This window comes from Ornithorhynchus anatinus, chromosome X2 (genome assembly GCF_004115215.2).
Source record: "Ornithorhynchus anatinus isolate Pmale09 chromosome X2, mOrnAna1.pri.v4, whole genome shotgun sequence".
In the NCBI taxonomy this organism is placed as follows: domain Eukaryota; kingdom Metazoa; phylum Chordata; class Mammalia; order Monotremata; family Ornithorhynchidae; genus Ornithorhynchus; species Ornithorhynchus anatinus.
This window is the reverse complement of record NC_041750.1, coordinates 27,527,836-27,550,419: the sequence shown is the minus strand read 5'-3', so window position 1 is coordinate 27,550,419 and position 22,584 is coordinate 27,527,836. Positions and strand designations below refer to the sequence as shown.

Genomic DNA, 22,584 nt, shown 5'->3' with positions numbered 1-22,584 from the left:
GATCAAATTGACTAGGGTAAGAACGGTCAAACCACGATGATGAGGGCAAGGGTCAGTGGCCCCCATTTTGGCAGTCTGAGCCGGACCCCCCAGCCTCGTTCATTCGGGGCTCTGACCAGGTCCGAGTGTCTCTAGACAGGGCTGAAGAGATCCAAGTTGGTGGCTCTCTGGCTCTTCCAAGATCAAAGATGGTAGCTCTCTGCTCTTCCAACATCCAAGATGGGGCTCTCTGGCTCTTCCACAAGTTAGCCCACCACGATTAACTACCACATATCCAATAGGATTATGAGAAAATGGTAACATTTCCCAAATAGTTTCTTCCTCGCCCCCCCCCCCCCCCCCCCCCGTCCCTCCATGTGAGGAGGCAAAAACTGTAATGTGGGTATCGGTAGTATTTTCAGTAATTAGCTGGAGGAGAGGCAAATGTTTACGTGCCCCCCGGGGCTTTCGTTTGCTGGCAGGTGGATGAGCTGTACGAAGCCTACTGTATCCAAAGACGCCTTCAAGACGGGGCCAGCAAAATGAAGCAGGCGTTCGCCACATCGCCGGCCAGCAGAGCGGCCAGAGAGAGTTTGATTGAAATCAACAGAAGCCACAAAGAGTACACGGAGGTAATGTCAGCCCTGCTGCCTGCCGCCGAACTTCTGGGGAGGTGACTGAGCAGATGATCCGAGGGGAGGGCTGGTGGTTCTCGGCTCCCAGAAACAAGGTTCGATTCACGGCGGGCCGGGTCCCAGAGAAATACTGGGAGCGTCTCTTTCGATCCAGAGTGTGGCTATCTGGAAGGGCAACCAGCACACAGTTTCCCCCGGGGCACCCGTCGGAGGCCGAGTCCTGGTCTGGACAGGCCGCTGACCCATGGATGACCGTGCTCACGTTTACTGTGGGGGTGAGGGAATCAGGGCTGGAGGAGGGAGAGTTAGAGGTGTCGGGTGGTCCAAGCTGGTCATTGGGGGAGAGCGAGGAGAGGAGAGGGGAGAGTCAGGTTTTGGGTGGTCCAAGCTGGGTCACGGGGGAGAGTCAGGGTTAGAGAGAGAAGAGTTGGGTGTGTTTTGGTATGTGCTGATCACTGGGGAGAGTCAGGCGTGTTGGATGGTCCATGCTGGATCACTGGGAGAGGGTCAGGACCGTTGGCTGGTCCATCTCCAGCTGTGGCAATGAGTGCCCGGGGGGGGCCAGGGGCACCGACTCTCCCCACCTCCCGTGGTGCCGCCGTCCTGGACTGGCAGCACAGAAGAGCTGCCTCAGGAACCGTGTTGCCCTATTGCACGTTCCGAAGGGACGGCCAAATCTGGGCCCGAAAACAGGCATCGGCGGCACCGTCCATTCCGGGATCGGGGACCGGGCCGGGTTCGAACGTTCTTTCGACATCGTAGGACAGCGTTTGGCAGGTGGCCGCCGTGGGCCCGGTGTGCAGCGGCTGGGGTGAATGTCGGGATTAGGTTTAAAACGAAGTCCGTTCTGATGCCGTCTTGCGTTTCCCTCTGCAGAATATGTGCACCATTGAAACCGAGCTGGAGAACTTGCTTGGGGAGTTTTCCATTAAGATGAAAGGTAACTAATGTTTCCCTCTTTCTATTCCCACTCTCTCCTCTCTCCCCTGACTTTCCCTCCCTCTCTTCTCCCCGTTTCTCCCCTCTCTTTCTCTCCTCCACCCCTCTTTTCAGCAGAGCCCTCCTGGGACAATGCCCCCGTCGTGGGCTCTTTCCCCCACCCCCAGATCCGGGGAAGGAGAAAGTGTGTTGTCAAAGGCCAACAAATTCCCACTTTCCCAAATTCTATCAGTCTCCACCTCAGGGTTCTTCATGTCCGGGCTGCTTCCCCAGAAGTGGGCGGCCTCCAACTTCCAGAGAGCCAGCTCCATTCCTTCTTCCTGGACCAACTGGTTTATTTTCTGGATCTGTTCTTATTCTTGACCACAGGCTGACTTCAGATTTCAGCTCCAGCCTTATCTGTTAGACTCAGCTTTTGGAGAGCAGGAATCGGGTTCATTCTCTCTCTCTCTCTTCTTCCTCATCCTCTCTCTCACTCTGCATCATCTTCATCCTCCCCTGGAGGAGGTGACTTTGTGAAGGGATTTGAAGGAGAGGAAAGACATGATCAGTGATGCCAGTTGAGAGGCCATCCAAGTTGGGCTAAACGTTTAAGGGGAAGAACTTGCGCTGCTCTTCTCTGCCTCTCCACCCTCCCATTCCGGTTCCTCGCCGCCAAGGCAGGGAGTCCTTCCTGAGGTCTAACTCAAGTCCCTCCTGCTGCAATTTTTCTTTATTTCCAGTTCAGTCTTTGAGAGGGGATGGGATGGAAGGGGCAGAACTCTACAGAGCAGATAAGGGAGACAAACCAGAGCAGAGGACTTTAAAAATGCTCATTGCAGACGGGGAATGTCTAACAACTCTGTCATAGTTACTCACCCAAGTGCTTAACATAGTGATCTGCACACAGCAAGTGCTCAATAAATATGATTAAGAATAATATTCCTTTGTCGAGCAGACAAGAGTTAGTATGATGCTGCCATCTAGGCTCAGGAAGTGGCAGTTATTATTGTATTCTCCCAAGCACTTAATACGGTGCTTCCGAGAAGCAGCATGGTGTAGTGGATAAAGCCCGGGCCTGGGAGTCAGTAGGTCATGGGTTCTAATCCCGACTCCTCCACTTGTCTGCTGTGTGACCTTCGGGCAAGTCATTTCCCTCCTCTGGGCCCAATTCCCTCATCTATAAAATGGGGATTAAGACTGAGGCCCACGTGGGACAACCTGATTATCTTGTACCCCCCCAGCGCTTAGAACAGTGCTCGGCATATAGTAAGCACGTAACAGAGGCCATCATGATCAATTACTATTAGTAGTAAAATGAGGCTTGAGGCTTGCGTCCAACCCGCTTTGCTTATATCCACCCCAGGGCTTAGTACAGTGTCTGGCACATAGTCAACGCTTAACAAATACTTTTTTGTGCACACAATTAGCCCTTAATAAATACGATTAATAATTAATAACAGTCCCTCGTCTGGCAGTCAGTGCGATGATGCCACCTAGGGTCAGAGAGTGGGAATAGCAGCCCTCAGCTCAGAAGCCAGGGTAATTAGCCCTGAGTCTAGGATATTATTATTATTACTATTATTACTAGTACTATTACTATTTGTTAAGTGCTTACTATGTGCCAAGCACTTTTCTAAGCGCTGGGGTAGATAAGCAGGTTGTCCCACGTGGGGCTCACATCCCCATTTTACAAATGAGGTCACTGAGGCACTGAGAAGCCAAGTGGCTTGCCCAAAGTCACCCAGCTGACAAGTGGCGGAGCCGGGATTAGAACCCACGACCTCTGACTCCCAAGCCCGGGCTCTCTGCACTAAGCCACGCGGCTGAGGAGAGCTCTTGGCTGGAGGATTTGAAGCTGGTGGGAGTCCCAGGCTGGGAGCTGCTTGAGGGCAGGGCGCCTGTCTACTAAGTTTAGTGGACTCCCCCAAGGGCTTAGTTGAGCGCTCTGCCCACGGTAGAGTAAGCTCCTTGAGGGCAGCGATCATGTTTTGATGTCTGTCTCCCCCCTTCTAGACTGTGAGCCCGTTACGGACAGGAATTGTCGCTCTTTGTAGCTGAATTATACTTTCCAAGGGCTTAGTACAGTGCTCTACACACAGTAAGCGCTCAATAAATACGATTGAATGAATGAATAAGACCTTTGTACTCTCCCAAGCACTCAGTACAGCGCTGTGCACACGGTAAGTGCTCAATAGAGTCCTCCTCCACCACCCGCCACCCAATTTGTAGCACTAGCTCTTTTTGGTGAGGTAGCGGGTCACCTCTCTGCTTTGGACTTCCCAGACGCTTAACACGATGCATGGCACTCAGTAAATGCGACTGAGACTCTCGGTACAAGGGGTCATCTCTGCCCTGCTTGCTCCCTCAGGTTTAGCTGGATTTGCTCGCCTCTGCCCTGGAGATCAGTATGAGGTGAGTGTCAGGGGATCCAAGAGGACTGTAACACCCCTGAAGGCCATCTGGTTCCCAGAGGAAGGGCATCCTGGTTGGTTAATAATAAATTCGGTATTTGTTAAGCGCTTACTATGTGCAGAGCACTGTTCTAAGCGCTGGGGTAGATACAGGGTCGTCACGTTGTCCCACGTGAGGCTCACAGTCTTCATCCGCATTTTACAGACGAGCGAACTGGGGCTCAGAGAAGTTGTGACTGGCCCACAGGTCACCCAGCTGACAAGTGGTGGAGCTGGATTCTAACCCATGACCTCGGACCCCCAGGCCCGTGCGCTTTCCACTGAGCCACGCTGCTTCCTATGATCTCGATCGACCGCTTCCTCTGTGCTAAACGCTAGGGCCAGGGGTGAGAGAATCATGATCCCTGTCCCACCCCGGGGCTCAGGAGAAGCAGCGTGGCTCAGTGGCAGGAGCCCGGGCTTGGGAGTCAGAGGATGTGGGTTCTAATCCCGGCTCCGCCCCTCGTCGCTTCACTTCTCCGGGCCTCAGTTACCTCAACTGTAAAATGGGGATTAAGACCGGGAGCCTCACGTGGGACAACCTGATTACCTTGTAACTACCCCAGTGCTTAGAACAGTGCTTGACACATCGTAAGCACTTAACAAATGCCATCATTATTATTATTACCGTTCTCTGTGCCTGTTATCTCATTTGTAAAACGGGGATTAAGACCGTGAACCCCATATGGGACAAGGGACTCTGTCCAAACCCGATTAACTCGTATTTACTTAGAACGGTGCTAGTCACATAGTGAGCGTTTAACAGGCACCGTCATCATTATTATTATTATTCTAAGAGGGTGGGAGAGGAGGAATCTCACCCCCTTTTACAGGTGAAGACCCAGAGAGGTTGAGTGACTCGCCCAAGTCACACAGCAAGGTGGGGCGGTGTCGGGGAGTCGGGGGGGGGGTGCTTCCTGGGCCTTGGGACCTCGGGGTTCCCGGCGGGAAGACCCAGCCAGTGCCCGTTGGACGCTCTGCAGATCTTCATGCGCTACGGCCGGCAGCGGTGGAAGCTGAAGGGCAGGATCGAGGTGAACAGCAAGCAGAGCTGGGATGGGGAGGACACCGTGTTTGTGCCCCTGATCGCCGGGCTGATTTCCATCAAGGTAAGGCGGGAGTGCCGGGCCCCGTCGGCGGCTGGGAACCCCCCGGAGACCCCCCCAAGCTGCAAGTTTGTCCTCAGAGGACGCCTCAGGGCCCTGACTCTCAGAGGGGACACCCCAAAGTCGTTCTTGCTCGTGGGTTCATCTGTCGTCCCTTTCCCCTTATCTTCCTTAAGGATTAGGAATCATATCTACTGAGCGCTTACTGTGTGCAGAGCACTGTACTAAGCGCTTGGGAGAATGCAATAGAGCAGACACGTTCTCTGCCCACAGCGAGCTTACGGTCCAGAGGGGTGGATGCAGGATAGTCAAACCCGACACAGCCCCTGACCTATGCCGGACTCACAACCTAAAAAGAAGGGAGAGCGGAAGTCTTATCCCCATTTCACAGAGGAGGAAACTGAGGCCCAGAGAGATGAAGCAGCAGCGTGGCCTAGTGGATAGAGCCTGGGTGTCGGAAGGACTTGGGTTCTAAACCCGGCTCCGCCACTTGTCTGCTGTGTGACCTCGAGCGAGTCCCTTCACTTCCCTATGCCTCAGTTCCCTCCTCTGTAAAATGTGGATTGAGCCCGTGAGCCCCGTGTGGGACAGAGACTGTGTCCGACCGGATTTGCTTGTATCCACCCCAGTACTTAGAAGAGTGCCGGGCACATAGTAAGCACTTAACAAATGCCACTTTTTGTTGTCGTTATTATTATTATTATTATTATGGTTACGTGACTTGTCCAGAAAGCCAGCAGCAGAGCCGGGACCGCACCCCCGTGCCTCCCGATGGCCAGAGCTCAGCCGGTTCCTCAAGGCCTTGCTCCGTCCTGAGTGAGAAGCCTGTAAACGTGACCGGGGGCGGGGGGGGCCTCCCCCGACCCTGACGACGACTCTGCTCGCCCCCGCAGGTCACGGAGGTCAAAGGGTTGGCGACCCACATCCTGGTGGGCAGTGTCACCTGTGAGACCAAAGACTTGTTTGCCGCCCGGCCCCAGGTGGTGGCCGTTGACATCAACGACCTGGGCACCATCAAACTGAACCTGGAGATCGTCTGGTAGTAAGTGGCCTCCCCCGATCCGACCCGTCCCCCTCTTCCCAAAAAAGCTCTGGGTGGGGGTCATCACTGTGTCCTCCCTGTATCTGCCCAGCCCGGGAATCTGCTTCTGAGCATCTCTTCTCCTTTCTCCATCCCTGGCTCTCCCCTCTCCGTCCCTGACTGTCCCCCAAGTGACCCAGCCCATACCACCCAACACCCCTGACTCCCCGCTCCACCCCCAACTGTTTCTGTCCCTCTCCCAACTGGGGAGGGGACAACGGGGCTGGGGGGGGGCGGGGGTGACGATCCCTCCATCAGAAGCGGCCCCTTGCCTGGGTGTGAGGTGCGGTTTGACGAGGGCGGGGGGCGTCTCCACAGCCCGTTCGACGTGGAGGAGGTGAATCCGTCGGCCGGCAGCGGGAACAAGGCCTCAGCCCTGCAGAGACGGATGTCCCTGTACAATCAAGTCTCCCCGGACACCCCCACCTCCAAGGAGCAGGCCTTCTTCGTAAGTGCCTCGTCCCTAGGGATGGACCTGGTGGGGGCCGAGATGGGGGGGAAACGGACGCAGTTGAGTTATTTTATTTTTTTTCCCTTTTTTTCCCCCCTCCTAAAAAAAACACTCTCCTCATCCTCTTCTTGCTCGGCCACAATAGCAGTAAATGCGTCTGTTATCACCTACTCTGTGCAGAGCACTGTGCTAAGCATGGGGAGGAAGATACTCCAGTGAGAATTCAGAACGGGCCTCTGGCTTTCCATAGGGGTAATGACCCGAGAATAAGGTGGGGAAGAGTTTGGGGACAAGACACAATAGGAAAGGCTATCCTCCAGACTGTAAACTCCTTGTGGGTGGGGGGAATGTGTCTGTTTATTGTTGAACTGTACTCTCCCAAGCGCTTAGTACCGTGCTCTGCACACAATAAATGCTCAATAAATACTACTGAATGAATAAAAGATGAAATAATACAGATCCCCAAATAAGATAGGAGGGAGGGAGGGCAGAGCTGGAGGGTTGTCAGGGAGCTGCTGCCCACCCTCCCAGAGATCTAAAATGGCGAGAGGCCTCACCCTGCCGCAGTGTGACTCTCTCACGGCCCCTTTAGCCAAAGGGCACGGCCTCACTACAGTCCTCCCTTTTGTGATGATGATGTAGTTGTTGAGCCCTTACAATGGGCCAGGCACCGTACTAAGCACCGGGGTGGATACAAGGGTTGACCGCAGTCCCTGTCCCGCCTGGGGCTCACAGTCTTCAACCCCATTTTATTCATTCAATAGTATTTATTGGGCGCTTACTATGTGCAGAGCACCGTTCTAAGCTCTGGGTTAGAATCAAGATAGCGAGACTGCCCCACGTGGGGCTCACAGTCTTCATCCCCATTTTACAGATGAGGGAACTGAGGCCCAGAGAAGCGAAGTCACTTGCCCAGAGTCACTCGGCAGACGAGTGGTGGAGCCGGGATTAGAACCCGTGACCTCTGACTCTCGAGGCCGGGCTCTTTCCACTAAACCACGTCGTTTCTCTATCTTCTAGGCCACGCTCTCCAGCACCAGTAAAGCACTAACATAGTATTGCATTAAGCGTTTCCTAAAGGTCAGCGCTGTGCTCAGCACTGGGGTCATTCATTCAATTCAATAGTATTTGTCGAGCGCTTACTATGTGCGGAGCACTGTACTAAGCGCTTGGAATGTACAAATCGGAACAAGAGAATGGAGTCGGACGTTGCCCTATTCCCCCACGGGGCTCCAAGAGGGAAGGAGGCAGGTATCCCCGTTTTACAGACGAGGGCAGCGAGGTGCAGAGAAGTGAAGTGACCCGTCTCGGGTCACGAAGCCGACGGAATCGGGGCCGGGACTCCCAGGCCGGGTCGGAGGAAGAGGCTGCCCCGGTCCGGCCTCGGGAGCTCCGCTGCCGGGGAGGGGGGAACGCGTGGGGACCCTCGGAAAGCCCCATTAACTGCCCCATTCTCGCCCCGCCCGCAAAAGAGGTGGCCCCAGCCTCCCTCAGCCGGGCCGTGGAGTCCGGCCGTCTGGTCCGCGGCGCTGCAAGTCTCTCTCTTTGCCAAGCCGCAACGCAGCCGCTCCTCCGCTGTCTTGCCCCCGCTGCGGCTGCCTCCGCAGGCCGGACTCGAGCTCTACGTGAGTCGGGGTGGCCTGAAGGCTGCGGTGCTGCTTGGCGTGGCCCCGTCTGCCTCTTCCTCCCTCCGGCCCCCGGCTCTGATTAGCTGCTGCAGGGAAATGACCAGCTCCGGGGCCTCCCCTATTCCCCGGTTGACCGATCGACCGGTCGTGTCTCCGAGCCCCTACGCGGCAGAAGCCGGGGGGGGCTGTTGATGCGACTTGGGGGTGTTCTGAATCAATCGGGGAAACTCCCCGGGAGAGGTGGGATTTTAGGAGGGCGTGATTGATCGGCTTGGGAAAAAGGCCATCGGCCCAGGCCGCTCTGGAGGTCCGTTAAGCCAGAGGGCGGAGGTGGTCGGCCTCCTGCTAGCAGCTCAATCAGCCAGAGGGTCCAAGCCGGAGGACAGTTTCCCTCGTGCTTCCTCCCGGGTGTCTGCTGTGTCGATGTGACGTCCCGGTGGACGCTGCCCGCGGTCGGAGAAAGGCTGCTGCTTTTACTTTTACTTGGAGAGTTTGATCTCTTTTTGGTTTGCCGTGGTGTCTGTTGGTTTGCCAACGCTTATCTTGCCTAAAAAAACCTCAGTGTTCGGGACAGACCTTCAAACCGGGCCCGGATGCGGGCCGGATGCCCTGGTGCGTCTTAGCCTGTTTCTTCCGGATCGTTGACCCCCGAGCCTGGACACAGAAACGTCCTAGTTGCCGGCTGACCGCTGGGGAAAAAGATAAAATAGGAAGCAACGTGGCCTGGTGGGAAGACCACAGGCCTGGGGGTCAGGAGACCTGGGTTTCAATTCCAGCGCCGCCACCTGCTTGCTGTGTGATGTCGGTCAAGTCGATCAGTGGTATTTAATGAGCGCTTACTAAAGCGATTGGAAGAATAAAACACAACAATTAGCGGAAGATGTCCGATCTGATTAACGCGTATCAATCCCAGCACTTAGAACAGTGTTCGACACATAATAAGCGTTTAACAAGTACCCAAAAAAGCTGTTCTCACCGTTCCCTGCCCCACGTGGGGCTCAAAGTCGAAGTAGGAGGGAGAACGGGCGAAGTGAGGCACAGAGAAGTTGTGACTTGCCCGAGGTCACACAGCAAGCATTTGTCAGAGCTGGGGTTAGAGCACAAGTCCTCAGATTCCCGGGCCTGGGCTCTTGCCATTGAGCCATTCCGCTGGGAGGACGCCCAGCACAGGCCACTGTGTCGTGCCCCCAGGGAGCGCTCAGTAAATAATGCCTGGTGGGCTGTCAGTAATCCGCCCTGGCTTGTCACAGGACCCTCAGCTGGGCAGGAGAAGAAACGTGGCAGAAAAGCACAGGACCCAGGGTCAGGAGACCTCGCTGTGTGACCTCAGTGGAGTCACCTTCTCTGGGCCTTGGTTTCCCCATTTGTAAGATGGGGGTTACTAATGTCCTGTCCGCTTTCTTCACTGGGATGGGTTAAGGTGAAGTGAAATGATCGTTGTGAAAACGGGAAGGCCTGTAAACATGGCCAGCTGTGGGCAGGGAACGTATCTACCAGTTCTGTTGAATTGTTCTCTCCCAAGTGCTTAGTAATAATACTAATGGTGGTATTTGTTAAGCGCTTATTCTGTGCCAAGCACTGTTCTAAGCGCTTGGGTAGATAGATACAAGGTAATCAGCTTGTCCCACGTGGGGCTCACAGTCTTAATCCCCATTTTACAGATGAGGTCACTGGGGCCCAAGATCACACAGCAGACAAGTGGCAGAGCCGGGATTAGAACCCACGACTTCTGACTCCCAAGCCCGGGCTCTCGCCACTTAGGCCATGCTGCACCTCATTATAATATAATAATAATGATGAGATGAGGAAACTGAGGCCCAAAGTGAGCAAATGGCTTCCCTAAGGTGACCCGGAAGGCCAGTGGCAGAGCCGGGACTAGAACTCAGGTCTCCTGACTCCCAGGCTTGTGCTTAGATCTGTTAAGACGCAAGGGAGGAGGGCATAGGGGAACCCAGCTCGGTAATGGGGTTGGTTTGGACAGGCCAAGGGAAAAAATTAAAAAAGTCTTCAAGTTCTGGTGTGTTCTCCCTCTTTCGCGGCCAAATTGCCAACTGGGCCAGGGTCTCCCCCTCCAAAATAGCAACTTTTAAATACTATCTATTATAAATGTATAGAACTAAATGTTATTTATTTATAAATAAATTTATTCATGTTAACGTCCGCGTCCTCCTCCTAGACTGTGAGCTCGCCGTGGGCAGGGAACGTCTACCGACTCTGTTGTATTGTACTCCGCCCAGCTCCTACAGAGCGCTCTGCCCATAGTGAGCGCTCAGTAAATAGGATGGTTTGATTGATTGACCTCGGTGCTCTCTCCTGTTGTGCCTCGGTTTCCCAGGCCACGTTGCCGGACGACATCTTTGAGAACGGGGGGGCAGCCGCGGCGACGGCGAAGTGTCCGGTGCTCTGCCTCGCCGACTCGCCCAACGGGGACCGCGCCCCTCCGCCCACCGCCTCGGCCCACCCCGAAATCACCGTAACCCCCGCGGGCCCGGCGTCGCCGGAGGACCCCCCGGACGGCCCGGACCCCGCAGCGCTCCTGCCGGACTCGGACGAGGGGTCGGAGCTCAAGCCCGTGGAGCTGGACGCCTTCGAGGGGAACATCACCAAGCAGCTGGTGCGGAGACTGACCTCGGCCGACGGACCGTCCGCCCCCGCCGGCCCCGGGGCCGGGCTGCCGCCCGGAGGCCCAGCCGGCGGGGAGTCGGACGCCGGGAGTCAGACGGCGGACGGGGGCCTGGAGGAGGCTTTCCGGGGGCTCTTCCTCACCCTGGACCCCCACAGGGACCACTACCAGGAATTCCAGGACCTGAGTCGAGAGGCCATGCGCCTGGACGACGTTCTCAAAGTGAGTGCCTTCTCGGCCGCCTCCGCCTCTGGGGGCCCGGCTCCCATTGGGCCGTCAGCCAGTGAGATTTATTGAGCGCTTACTGGGCGCGGATCACTGTACTAAACGCTCAGGAGAGTACAGTGCCTTAGAGTCGGTGCACACGGTCCCTGCCTTCGAGGAATTTCCGGTCTAGTGGGACCGAGGGCCGGGGAGTCGTCCTTGGTGACTTCCTGTTCTGATTGCTTCCTCGGGGAAGGCACCCCACCGCCTCTTGACGAACCACGGCCACCCCGGGATTAATCGAATCTTAGGGGGAAGGGGGAGATGGCGGCTGTAGCGAAGGACCCCCTATGGAGGGTTCCCTCTCTGCTCGAGGGCGGGGTCTTCCCTTTTCCCCCCCATAACGCCCACCCCCTGCTCCTCGCGAGCCTGTCGGTCCCACTTGATCCCACCCGCTCCAAAGCCGGCTCCCACAGCTCATTTCCCCCGCTCTGTTCCCCAGACGACAGTCGGCGTAGCCCCCTCGTCGCCGTGGAGATGACCGTAGCCACGGACGATGGGTTCGGCGATCGTTTATTATCAGTACCGATACCAATAATCCTTTCATTTCCCCAACCCACTTTGGACACTCTCTGACCTCCCCACTTCTCTGTGGGACAGGAGGAGGCAGACGCTATCACCCGTATTTTACAAATGCTCAGAGGCTGTGGTAATAATAAAGAAATCCCCACCTCCCAAGGACTACTCTTCTGTGTTCGGAGCTCAACGTAGATAGGAGAATCAGCGCGAGCGATTCGCCCTTCCGATTCCCCGTCCTCTCTGGGTCACGGCGTGGTTTCTGGAGATGGCGCGGGATCGGTGTCGGGCGGCCCGGGTTCTAATCCCGGTACCGCCCCTGGCCTGCCGTGTGATCTTGGACCAGTCGCTCAACCTCTCTGGGCCTCAGTTTCCTCAGCTGTAAAACGGGGACGACGATAACGAGTTTTTCATTCCTACGGAGAGGTCCCTTATTCCTCGAGTGTCCTGGGAGGCTTGTTTCCAGAGTCACGGAGGGGGTGAGGAGGACCAGCACTAGGGCGGTGTCTCACCAGCTGCTCTAGAAGAAGCTTGTTCAGAATGATGGTTTACACCTTGCCCTTGTTGCAAACCGGCCGTTCCCGGTGGTACTTGGCATTTCGGAAGGATGGGGCACGGGTGACGTGAAATCCCACTGCCCCAGGACAAGGGGTAAGGGGTCCTCCAGTGGAGTTAGAGGGTGTCAGGTTAAAGAAAACAACAGCCAACACACCTTCCTCCCGGTGTGGGAGAGAACAACTGGAATTCATGGCCCCTGGAGGTTGTTCCCCCAGTTGTGTGGTCTGGATCCATCCGGAGAGGAATGGTTCATGCCGGGTCACCAGAGGAGAGTCGGGGACGGAGAGGGGAGAGTCACGGGTGTTGGATGGTCCGTTTTGGGTCACGGGGAGAGAGTATGGGGTGTTGGTCCACGATGGGTCACCGAGGGAGAGTCAGGGAGGAAGAGGGGAGAGCCGGGGGTGTTGGATGGTTTGTGCTGGGTCACTGAAGGGAGAGTCAAGAGTGTCGGCTGGGTGCCCAGGAGGACAACCAGCGCACCATTCCTCCCAGTGGCCTAGCGCCCCTTTGGAAACAGAGTCAAGAGGTAGAGGAACCGTGCCGCCGACCGACCTGGGTGACGTCGCTCGGGGCCTTTTCTTTCTCTAGAGAGGCCCCGGAATTGGGTTGAATCTCGATCCCACCTCCTCTCTCCCAGAATGAGCGGGGGCTTTGGCGGCCCAGCGGCACCGTTGCTGTGAGCCACCCTGAAGTTGGTAGCCCTCCCAGGAAGGCCTGGAGTAAGCCGGACAGAGCGCTCTCTCTCTCTCTCTTTATCTCTTTATCTCCTTCCCCCTTCCTCCCCCAGGAGACTGAGCAGCTGGTGGATCAGAAACCAAATGACGCTGCCTCTTGAGTGGAGCTCTAAGGTCAGAGCCTGGAAGACTTCCACCCACGGGCTCTGGGCTCCCCCGGGTGCCAGAGACAGAGCCGAGCAAGGTGCTCCCGGCCTCTCGTTGAGAAGCTCGATAGAACCGCGGCGTCGCAAGCCGGAAGACGACTCCCGGTCCTTTTCCACCGGCGAGGCTTGCTCCCCTTTCTCCTGCCCCGATACTCGGGGGTCATTTTGCCCCCTTTCTCCGAGGCCCCCGGCGTCTCCGGTCCTATTTATGGCAGCGACGCGGTCCCCCTCCCGTCCCCTCAGGGTCCGGGACGGATGTCGTCTCCTCCCGGGCAGAGCGCGGTGACCCCCAGGACCCGGTCCCCCCCCTCGGAGAACCCAGGCGTCCGAGGGAGGATCAGCGGCTCGGCAGGGCGGGTTTCCGGTGGGGAGCGGGTCGGCTGCTGCTACAGACTGTGCCTTACGGGGTCGGAGAGCTTCGGGGAAGGGATCCACCTTTCCGGGTCCGCTTCCGGTCATCTAGAGGGGCGAGGTCTCCCGCGGCCTGCCTTTCGGAGAGCTCCGGGCCTACGTCTGGGGCGTGGGATAGGGATGGCGGCTGCGGGGGGGGGGGGGGGGATTCCCGGCTCCGTCCCCGATGGATGCGAAGATTTAAAACGCCGTCCGCAATAAAAGATTGAAAGCAAGCGCAGTGTTTGACTCTGAATCGGGTGCGAAGTTGTGACGATGTCGATGACGCCGACGGTATTGATTAAGCATTTGGTGTTGAGTGGCGTATTGGTTGCGGTGATGTCGACGATCGTGATGATGCTATTAAGTACTTCTCTGTGCTGAGCGCCGGGGTAGATACAGGGCGTGGAGATTGGACACGGGACCCGTGCCCCACGGGGCTCCCGATCTACCTCGTCCCCATTTGATAGGGGAGGAAACTGAGGCCCAGAGAGGTGGTGGCTTGCTCGAGGTCACACGGCAGGCACGTGGTGGAGCAGGGACTCGAACACTCGGCCCCGAGCCCTTCCACCGGGCCACGCTGCCTTTTGGGGGGGGGGGGGTCGCGGCGGGCAGAAGGGGTCTCTCCTGGGGCACCCCCGGGATTTTCATCGCCTGCCGCCTTCTGCCCTTTGCAGAGCAAGCCCCCAGGAGGTCACAGCCGGGGTTCCAGTTTGAGCCTGGCCGTTGAAAGCGCTTTAGAAAGCTTTGACTTCCTCAACACCTCTGACCTGGAGGAGGAGGAGGAGGAGGAGGACGAGGAGGAAGATGGCAGCGGCGCAAGGGTTCGCACGATCCGAGGAGTCAGCGATTCGGTATTTTCCGACAGCGAGACGGAGAAGACGAGGTAAGTGAGAGGGGGAGACCCCGGCTGGCCCCCGGTGAGCCTCTTGCCCTTGATCCGGCCTACGGTCCGTTTCTTCCGGGGGAACACGGAAAGGCAGGGTGGTCCTCAGAAAGCATCGTGGTATAATAATGACTATGGTACTCGTTGAACGCTCGCTACGTGCCAGACATGAAGCAGGAAAGTGGGGTCTCGAGGGTGGCTCGTGTGTACACAGATTTTAGTAGAAGAGTCTGGTAGCGATTTCAGTCAATCACATTTGTTGAGCGCTTCCTGGGTGCAGAGCACTGTACTAAGCGCTCAGGAGAGTGCAATATAACAGGCCCACATTTCTGCCCACAGTGAGCTTACGGTCTAGATGTGTCTCCCCGTTCCCAACCCCGGCCTGATGTTCTCGCTGCCCTGACCGTGTCAGCATCCGTGGACGTGAGGAGATGCATTCTCTGCCCACAAGGAGCTGCCTCCCTAACGGATTGTATTTGGATTGTATTTAATCCCAGCGCTCAGTTCAGTGCCTGGGATTAGTTCAGCGCTTCCCCCCAGTTGGATTGTATTTAACCTCAGCGCTTCGTTCAGTGCCTGGCACGTAATAAGCGCTTAACAAATACCATTTTTTTTAAAAGAGGGTCAGAAGCGGGGGGCCCTTTGCCCGAAGAGGTAGAGACCCCGACATTAGAGTGGCCCTCCGCCACTGCGGGCCCCCAGCCAAATCGGGACCCTGGGCTTCGGAGTCAGAGGTCATGAGTTCGACTCCCCGCTCTGCCACTTGTCGGCTGTGTGACTGTGGGCAAGTCACTTCACTTCTCTGTGCCCCGGTTACCTCATCTGTAAAATGGGGATTAACCCTGAGCCTCACGTGGGACAACCTGATGACCCTGTATCTCCCCCAGCGCTTAGAACAGTGCTCCGCACGTAGTAAGCGCTTAACAAATACCAACATTATTATCTGGCAAGGCCATTGACATTCTTCTAAGATATCACCTCCCTCCCGCCCTCTTTTATCTTTAAATTCCACTTAACAGGGCTTGGATGGGGGCCAGCTTGGCTTAAGTAGGAATCGCCCACACCCACTTTTGAAGAACTTGGTAAAGTGGCGATCTCTCTCCTCTGGGGCCTATTCCCCACCAATTAACCTCCCCTGGAGGGTCTGTCAATTTATTATTAAACACGCGTTAGGCCTTGGGGAAGCAGCGCGGGCCAGCAGAAAAAGCTTGGGTCTGGAGCCAGAGGGCCTGGGTTCTAATCTCAACTCTGCCTCTTGTCTGCCGTGGGGCTTTGGATAAGTAAGCTCCTTAGCTTCTCTCGGGCCTCAGTTTCCTCATCTGTAAAATAGAGATTCAATACTCGTTCTCCCTCTTTAGACTGGGAATCCCATGTGGGGCAGGGACTTTGACTAAATTATCACGTATCTACTCCAGTACTTAATGCAGTGCTTGGCACAGAGAAATACTATCATTATTAATCAGGGGTACGTATTAAGTGCTTACTGTATGCAGAGCACTGTTCTAAGCACTTGGGAGAGTGCAGTATAACAGAATTGTATTATGCCTCATAATCAAATTAGTTATGATCCCTGTCCCATCCAGGAGAGGCCGATGGTATTATCCTTTCTTTACAGAGGAGGAAACTGAGGCCCAGAGAGGTTCAGGGACAAAGCTGGGACTTGGTCGAAACTGGGGCCCGGAACCGAGGTCTCATTTTCAGCCCTCGGCTCTTTCCTCTGGACCACACTGTCGCTTTTGAAGTTGACTTTCCAGTTGATCTCGTGGACCTAGCGCTCGGAGCACCGTACCCAGCGCTCGGGAGAGCACGACAGCATTTGCAGACGGGGTCCCTGCCTTCAAGGAGCTTCCAGCCTGAGATCCCGCCCTCCCCTTGTGCCTCCGCAGTTTCAGACCAGACCACCTGGACGTCCGGCCCCACCTCAGCGAGGCTCTGACCGAAGACACGGGGGTCGGGACCAGCGTGGCCGGTAGCCCCCTCCCTTTGACCTCTGGAAACGAGAGTCTGGACGTGGCGATCGTCGGGCACCTGCGGTACAGCGCTCAACTTGTGCAGGTAGGCCCGGGGCCCGGCTTCGCTCCGGGCTCTGCCCCGGTGGACAGGGAGGGTTGTCTCCGGGGTCGGGGGAGAGGGCCTCCCTGGCTCTGGGAGGGTCGGCCTCCTCTTACCAAAAAAACCCCCCCAAAACAAAGCAGGTCGACCCCTGCGTCGACCTTCAGACTCACTCCTGCCCATGAGCAAACATCTCCTGAGAAGCAGCATGGCCTAGTGGCAAGAGCCCGGGCTTGGGAGTCAGAGGACGTGGGTTCTCATCCCGGCTCCGCCTCCTGTCTGCCGTGTGACCTTGGACAAGTCACTTAACTTCCCTGCGCCCCAGTGACCTCATCTGTAAAACGGGGATGAAGACTGTGAGCCCCACGTGGGACGACCTGACGGCCTTGTATCTGCCCCAGGGCTCAGAATAGTGCTCGGCACCCAGTGAGCGCTTAACAAATACTATAATCATAAATCATCTCCCCCAGCTCCAATTTCTGGCCGATGGGCTGAGCTCGTGTGGCAGGGAGTGGCGGGGTGGCATGCTGGGGCGGCCCGCGGTACGGATACGTCGTGTGGACGTGCGGTAGCCGGGAACGTCGGGGGTAATCCGCCCTCATCCTCGGAGCTGGGGTTTATCTCCGGGGCCCCCGCCCCCCACTCCAGGCCCCCGTGAGCCCTTTGGTCCGAGGGCACCGCTTGCGTCCGTCCCTCCGCCGTCCGCCCCCGCCACGCGCCCAGACGCGGCCGCCCCGCCGGGGCTGAGCGGCGCCGGTGGCGACGGAGCCCTCGCCGTGTCTCTCCAGCGCGTCGTCTTCTCGAGCGCGGCCCCGCCGGTAGCCGGGAGCCTCCTGCAGAAGCTGCGGCAGCAGGTGCGGGTGCTGGGGACGCTGGCCACCCTCAGCGACGACGACGGCAGCCCGGGCGACGGCGGCTCGCTGCTGGAAGGTGGGCAGGGGCCGGGCCGCCCGCCGGGGGGATGCGGACGGGGGCTGGGGCGGTGGGAGAGCCGCCCCTTGGCCTTGGTTTCTTCCCAAGCACAGACCTCCCTGGGAGCCCCCCGGCAGTTCGGCGCCAGAACTGGGCTGGGGGCACTGGGGCCCACCGGGGTTGGGGCAGAGCGAGAGAGAGGGCAGAGCGGCAGGCCCGGAAGGCAGGGAGCAATTACAGTCATTGACGATAGCAGTTTAAGGAATGTTTTGATGTAAAGAGCCCTGGTCGGCAAGGGCGGGGTCAGATAGCGGACGGTCGGCTCAGACGAGGTCCGTGTCCCCGTCCCACGCGGGATCGGGCCAGACTGCGAGGTGGCACCTGGGACATTTGGGGTCCCCAGTGACCGGGCCAAGGCCAGGAGGTGGGGTCGGACTTATCCTCCCCAGAACACGTGGTGGAACCCAGCACGGGCTGGTGGAAAGAGCAGGGGATCGGGAGCGTGACACAGACTCGGGGGAGGCGGGTTTGAGTCCCGGCTCCGCCACCGCCCCGCTGGGTGACTTCGGGCAAATCGCTTAACCTCTCGGGGCCTCCATTTCCTCACCTGTGGCATGGAGATTCATTCATTCAATCGTATTTACTGAGCGCTCACTCTGTGCGGAGCACTGTGCTAAGCGCTTGAAAAGTACAATTCAGCAACAAATAGAGACAATCCCTGCCCGCAGCGGGTTCACGGCCTAGAAATGATATACGCACCCTTGTTCACCTCCAGCCCCGTGTGAGGCGGGGACTGCGTCCGCTCCGTTGATCTAGTATCTCCGCTAGCTCCGAACACGGTGTTTGGCACCCGGCAACCGCTTATTAAAAGCTCCAAGTTAATTTTCATCCGTCACAGTTTGAGTCCCGGGCCGTCTTACTACCCAAATTCCAGTCAGGGATCCTCCAACCCCGCCCTTCCAGACCCTCCCACCGCCCCCATACCCACCTCAGCACCCCACTGGGATCCCAGGCTCCCGCCTCAGGCAGGTCTGGGCAGAGCGGAGAAATTCATTCATTTAATTGTATTCACTGAGCACTTACTGCGCGCGGAGCACTGTACTAAGTGTCTGGGAGAGGACAGTATAGCAGATACGTTCCCTGCCCACGATCTGCACAGCTCTAGCCCCCACCCCGGGCCGACAGGAAGGTCTGGCCGTGTTGGGGCTGGGGGATGGACGAAGCGCAAGGGCAGGCGACGGGCGGCTTCCCTGGGCTGACCCCGGCATGGCCGGCGGGGGCTTCTCTCCAGCCATCCCAGAGTTCCACGAGAAGTCGGGGCTACTGGCCTTCTGGACCGCCTGCTGTCACCCGCTGGAAGCGTACCATGCCTCAGCCGCCCGGGTCCTGGCTCAGCTGGACGCCACCTTCGCCCGGACGCTCGACGCCGCGCACCCGGGGCTCGCGGACACGGGTACGTTGGGGCCCCCGCGGCGGCCGGGCGTGATTCGGGTGGGCCGAGGTCGCCGCCGTCCCCCCCAACCCCGCTGACCCAGCCGGTCTTGCCACCGGCAGCGTTCCGGATGCTGGTGGCCCAGATCCTGGACCACGAGGAGCCGCTGCTGCCCCCGAGCCTGGGCGCGGAGCCCGTCACGGTGTTCCGGTATCACGGCTACTTCGCCAGCCGCGGGGTGGACGACCTGCGGGACCACCTGGTCCGGCTGGCACGGCACGGTGAGTCCTGGCTCCTGCCAATCGAGGGAGGGACGGGAGGGGAGGGGACCGTTAGTCCAGCATCTGGGGCTCTCCGAGACGGTCACCAGAGGTTATGGGAGCAAGGGAGGGGTCGACCGGAGGTCTGGGTGTCCTCTTCCTTCAACCCTTTGACCAGAGCTCTTCAGAGAAGCAGAAGTGAAGCAGCCTGGTGGATAGAGCCCGGGCCTGGGGGTCAGAAGGACCAGAACGTTGTGGGCAGGGAATGTCACTGTTTACTGTTGTACTTTCCCAAGCGCTTAGTACATTACGGACCGGACCGCCTTCTCCCTCCCCCACAGCCTCCGCCATCCAAGCACTGCGGGCCCGGAGCGACGTGGGGCCGCTCTGGGAGGCCGAGGGAGGCCCCGTGGCCCAGGAGGGCATTCTGCGAGCCCTCGCCTCGCTCCTGACCGAGAGGGACGCCGCCGACGAGGTCAGCCGGACGGTGGCCCGGCACCTGGCCGCCGCCTCCGAGAACCGGCCCTTCCGGGAGAAGGTGAGGGGCGGGGCTGGGGGCGGAGGGGGCCGGTTGGCCCGGCGCAGCCCTTAAGGGACACGGGACCCTCTTTAACCCTCATGTCACGAGAGTGCCTGCCCCCCACCTCCCCCCAACGGAAGCCATCCCCCGGAAGAACCCCCTTGGGACCCAGCGGGATTTTGGGATTGAGTTCGGAGTCGCCGGAGTCGAAGCCCAGCAGACGAAGAATAAATGTTTAAGGAAACCAATCAAGACGGAAGGGGATCTGTTTGAAATCAAGAGAACTATACGGAAGAATAATAATGTTGGTATTTGTTAAGCGCTTACTATGTGCCGAGCACTGTTCTAAGCGCTGGGGTAGACATAGGGGAATCAGGTTGTCCCACATGGGGCTCACAGTCTTCATCCCCATTTTACAGATGAGGGAACTGAGGCACAGAGAAGTTAAGTGACTTGCCCACAGTCACACAGCCGACAAGGGGCAGAGCTGGGATTCGAACTCATGAGCCCTGACTCCGAAGCCCGTGCTCTTTCCACTGAGCCACGCTGCTTCTCCAGAGTAGAGAAACAATATCAGGCCCAACATTCTTTCCTTGTCTTCCTCCATCTATCAGCAGGATTTACGGAGCACTCACTGTGTGCCGAGCACCGTACTGAGCGCTAGGGAGAGAATTCAATAGGGTCAAGTCGGTGCAATCCCCACCTTCACGGAGCACTCTACTGAACGCTCGGCAGAGAACGAGTTAGTAGCCACGATACTTGCCCTCAAGAAATTTACTGTCTACCGTGGGACTATCTGAAGCCAAAGATGCTATTGCTTCTCTGCACTTGGTTTGGGGCATCCTGATGCAGGGCACAGAGGATTCCCCGTCCTTAGCTTCATCCCCCCGCCTCGACTCGACTTGAGAGCTTTCTGTCTCCCCAGGCGATGCTCTACTACTGTGAAGAACTGACCAAAGCAAGCGTCCGGCTCCGCAAGTCAGCCTGCCTGGCCCTAAGGAGCCTCCAGGTAACCCTCGGTCACGCTCTCTTATGGCCCTTGCTTGGCTCACGGGTCCGAAGAAGCAGCGCGGCCCAGTGGAAAGAGCAGGGGCCCGGGAGTTAGAGGACCTGGGTTCTAATCCCCGCTCTACCACCGGCCCGCTCTGTGGTTTGGGGCCAGCTGCGTAACTTCTCTGTGCCTCAGTTTCCTCACCCGTGCCAAAGCGGGAATAGCACCACTCTCGAGAGAATGCGAGGAAGGAAAAAATTCCCGCGAGAGGATTCTGGGAAAAGAGTGCTATTGAAAACCTGAGGAATTTTTTTCTAAAAGGTGTTCGTTCAGCGCTTACTATGTGCCGCGCACCGCGCTCACGGGGATGAAGTTCAAGATGATCTGTTTGGACATAGTCCCTGTCTCACATAGGGCATACAGTCTCAATTCCTATTTTACGGATGAGGTAACTGAGGGACACAGAAGTTAAGCGACTTGTCCAGGGTCTCTGGGGCTTTTCTTCTGGGATATCCTGCCTGCCTCCTTAATTCATTCAATAGAATTTATTGAGCGCTTACGATGTGCAGAGCACTGTACTTAATTTCGTTCATTCCGTTCAGCTTAACTTCCCCGAAAGTGCAACGCAACTTATCATTCTGTGTTTGATTTCAGCGTTAAGTTCAAACCCGGAAAAATAAGCGCTCTTCTCAGGCTGCCGGAATCCGGGAACCGTAGAGCAATAGCTGTATAGGCCGAGATAGGGAAAGCCGGCTTCTTTTACGGCTGACTTAATGATGTGAACTAAATGAGGCTTTGCATTTTAAAGACAAAAGAGTTCAGGGCTGCTGCTCTGTCCAGAAAAGAGTTTCCCAGAGGAAAATGAATCTTGGCCATGTTCCTAGAAGAAAGAGCTCAGAAGAGTCCAGTGGAGAAAAGGACCAGAGTTTAGAAGTTATGAAATGGTAACGCGATCGACTGGGGATCGTACCTGAGAGAAAAGCATCTGAATTCATTCAGAGAGAAGCCAAAACCTCCTGAGTTTTCTTCTCCCTCATCTCCAGACTTTTTCCCCAGACCCTCTCATATTCCAGAATGGATGGGTTTCGGTTTCCCCTTTCCTCTTCCCCTCCTTTCCTCTGGAGTCACCTCTAAAGGGCAGAAAGCCCAAGGGGGAGAAGGATGGGATACGGATGCCTCAGTGGGCGAGAAGTAAAACGGGTTTTCCCTGTCCACGGGGAGCTTACGCTTGAATGGGGGTGGGAGGAACGGAAAGACGTGTAGAACAACTTGCAGCTAAGGGGAAGAACAAAGATCAGACAGAGTCAAATGAAGGAGCCAGGATGAAATAAAATAAATAACTGTCCGATTAGACATTTTATAAGTTGTGAAGTGTGTAACCGTTGGAGTTGATACAGCGCGGGGCGTTGGGAATTGGTCAGGAAGTCTCCTCGGGGGAAACTTCACGGGAGGGTCACCGACCTGACACACAGACCTCGGGAATTCCGAACCCTGTCATCCCGTAGGCTACCGAAAGCATTAAACTACTGGTGACGCTGTGCCAGTCTGACCAGGAAGACATCCGAAAGGTGGCATCCGAGACCTTGCTGTCTCTCGGTGAGTTGGAATTGCCACCCGACATCTCACCCGTCCCGGGAACCGGTAGAAAAAGCTTCCCCTCCATCCAGGCGGGAGACGCGCCTTTTTATCTTTGAGTCCCTGAAGAACACGGGGTACGGGTAGACGTGTGTGGCCGTGGATTCGGAGCTCGGCAGCCAGAAACGCTCAGCGGGTTCGAGAGATTTAGATAGATTCGTGCTTTATTCATAAGTGAGTTTCGGAGAGGGGGATTAGGGGCGTTGGATGGTCCGGGCTGGGTCACTGGGGGAGAGTGAGGAACGAGGAGGGGAGAATCGGGGGTATCGGATGGTCACCTAGGACGGGTGTCTAGGAAGGCAACCGGCACCTGGCTCCTCGAGCCCTGGAGCCGGGCGGTTTGAACGTTAGCCACCTCGAATCAGAAGCCAGCTCCGGCCCGACTGACGCTCTGCACCTCATCTACGCCGGCCC

General features: G+C 57.2%; 1 protein-coding gene across 2 annotated transcripts in view; it reads left to right on the top strand.

Moving 5' to 3' along the window:
* Positions 1 to 22,584, top strand: part of RIPOR2 (RHO family interacting cell polarization regulator 2) — a 70,302-nt gene that overhangs the window by 44,621 nt on the left and 3,097 nt on the right. For both annotated transcript variants that reach the window (XM_029053124.2, XM_029053123.2), the window contains exons 7-21: positions 462 to 611; positions 1,491 to 1,554; positions 3,904 to 3,947; positions 4,969 to 5,094; positions 5,985 to 6,133; positions 6,491 to 6,620; positions 10,587 to 11,096; positions 14,160 to 14,368; positions 16,255 to 16,423; positions 17,209 to 17,350; positions 18,624 to 18,785; positions 18,887 to 19,045; positions 19,366 to 19,562; positions 20,470 to 20,553; positions 22,041 to 22,131. In XM_029053124.2, the coding sequence (XP_028908957.1) occupies positions 462 to 611; positions 1,491 to 1,554; positions 3,904 to 3,947; positions 4,969 to 5,094; positions 5,985 to 6,133; positions 6,491 to 6,620; positions 10,587 to 11,096; positions 14,160 to 14,368; positions 16,255 to 16,423; positions 17,209 to 17,350; positions 18,624 to 18,785; positions 18,887 to 19,045; positions 19,366 to 19,562; positions 20,470 to 20,553; positions 22,041 to 22,131 (2,386 nt within the window). The remainder of the gene's footprint in view (positions 1 to 461; positions 612 to 1,490; positions 1,555 to 3,903; positions 3,948 to 4,968; positions 5,095 to 5,984; positions 6,134 to 6,490; positions 6,621 to 10,586; positions 11,097 to 14,159; positions 14,369 to 16,254; positions 16,424 to 17,208; positions 17,351 to 18,623; positions 18,786 to 18,886; positions 19,046 to 19,365; positions 19,563 to 20,469; positions 20,554 to 22,040; positions 22,132 to 22,584) is intronic.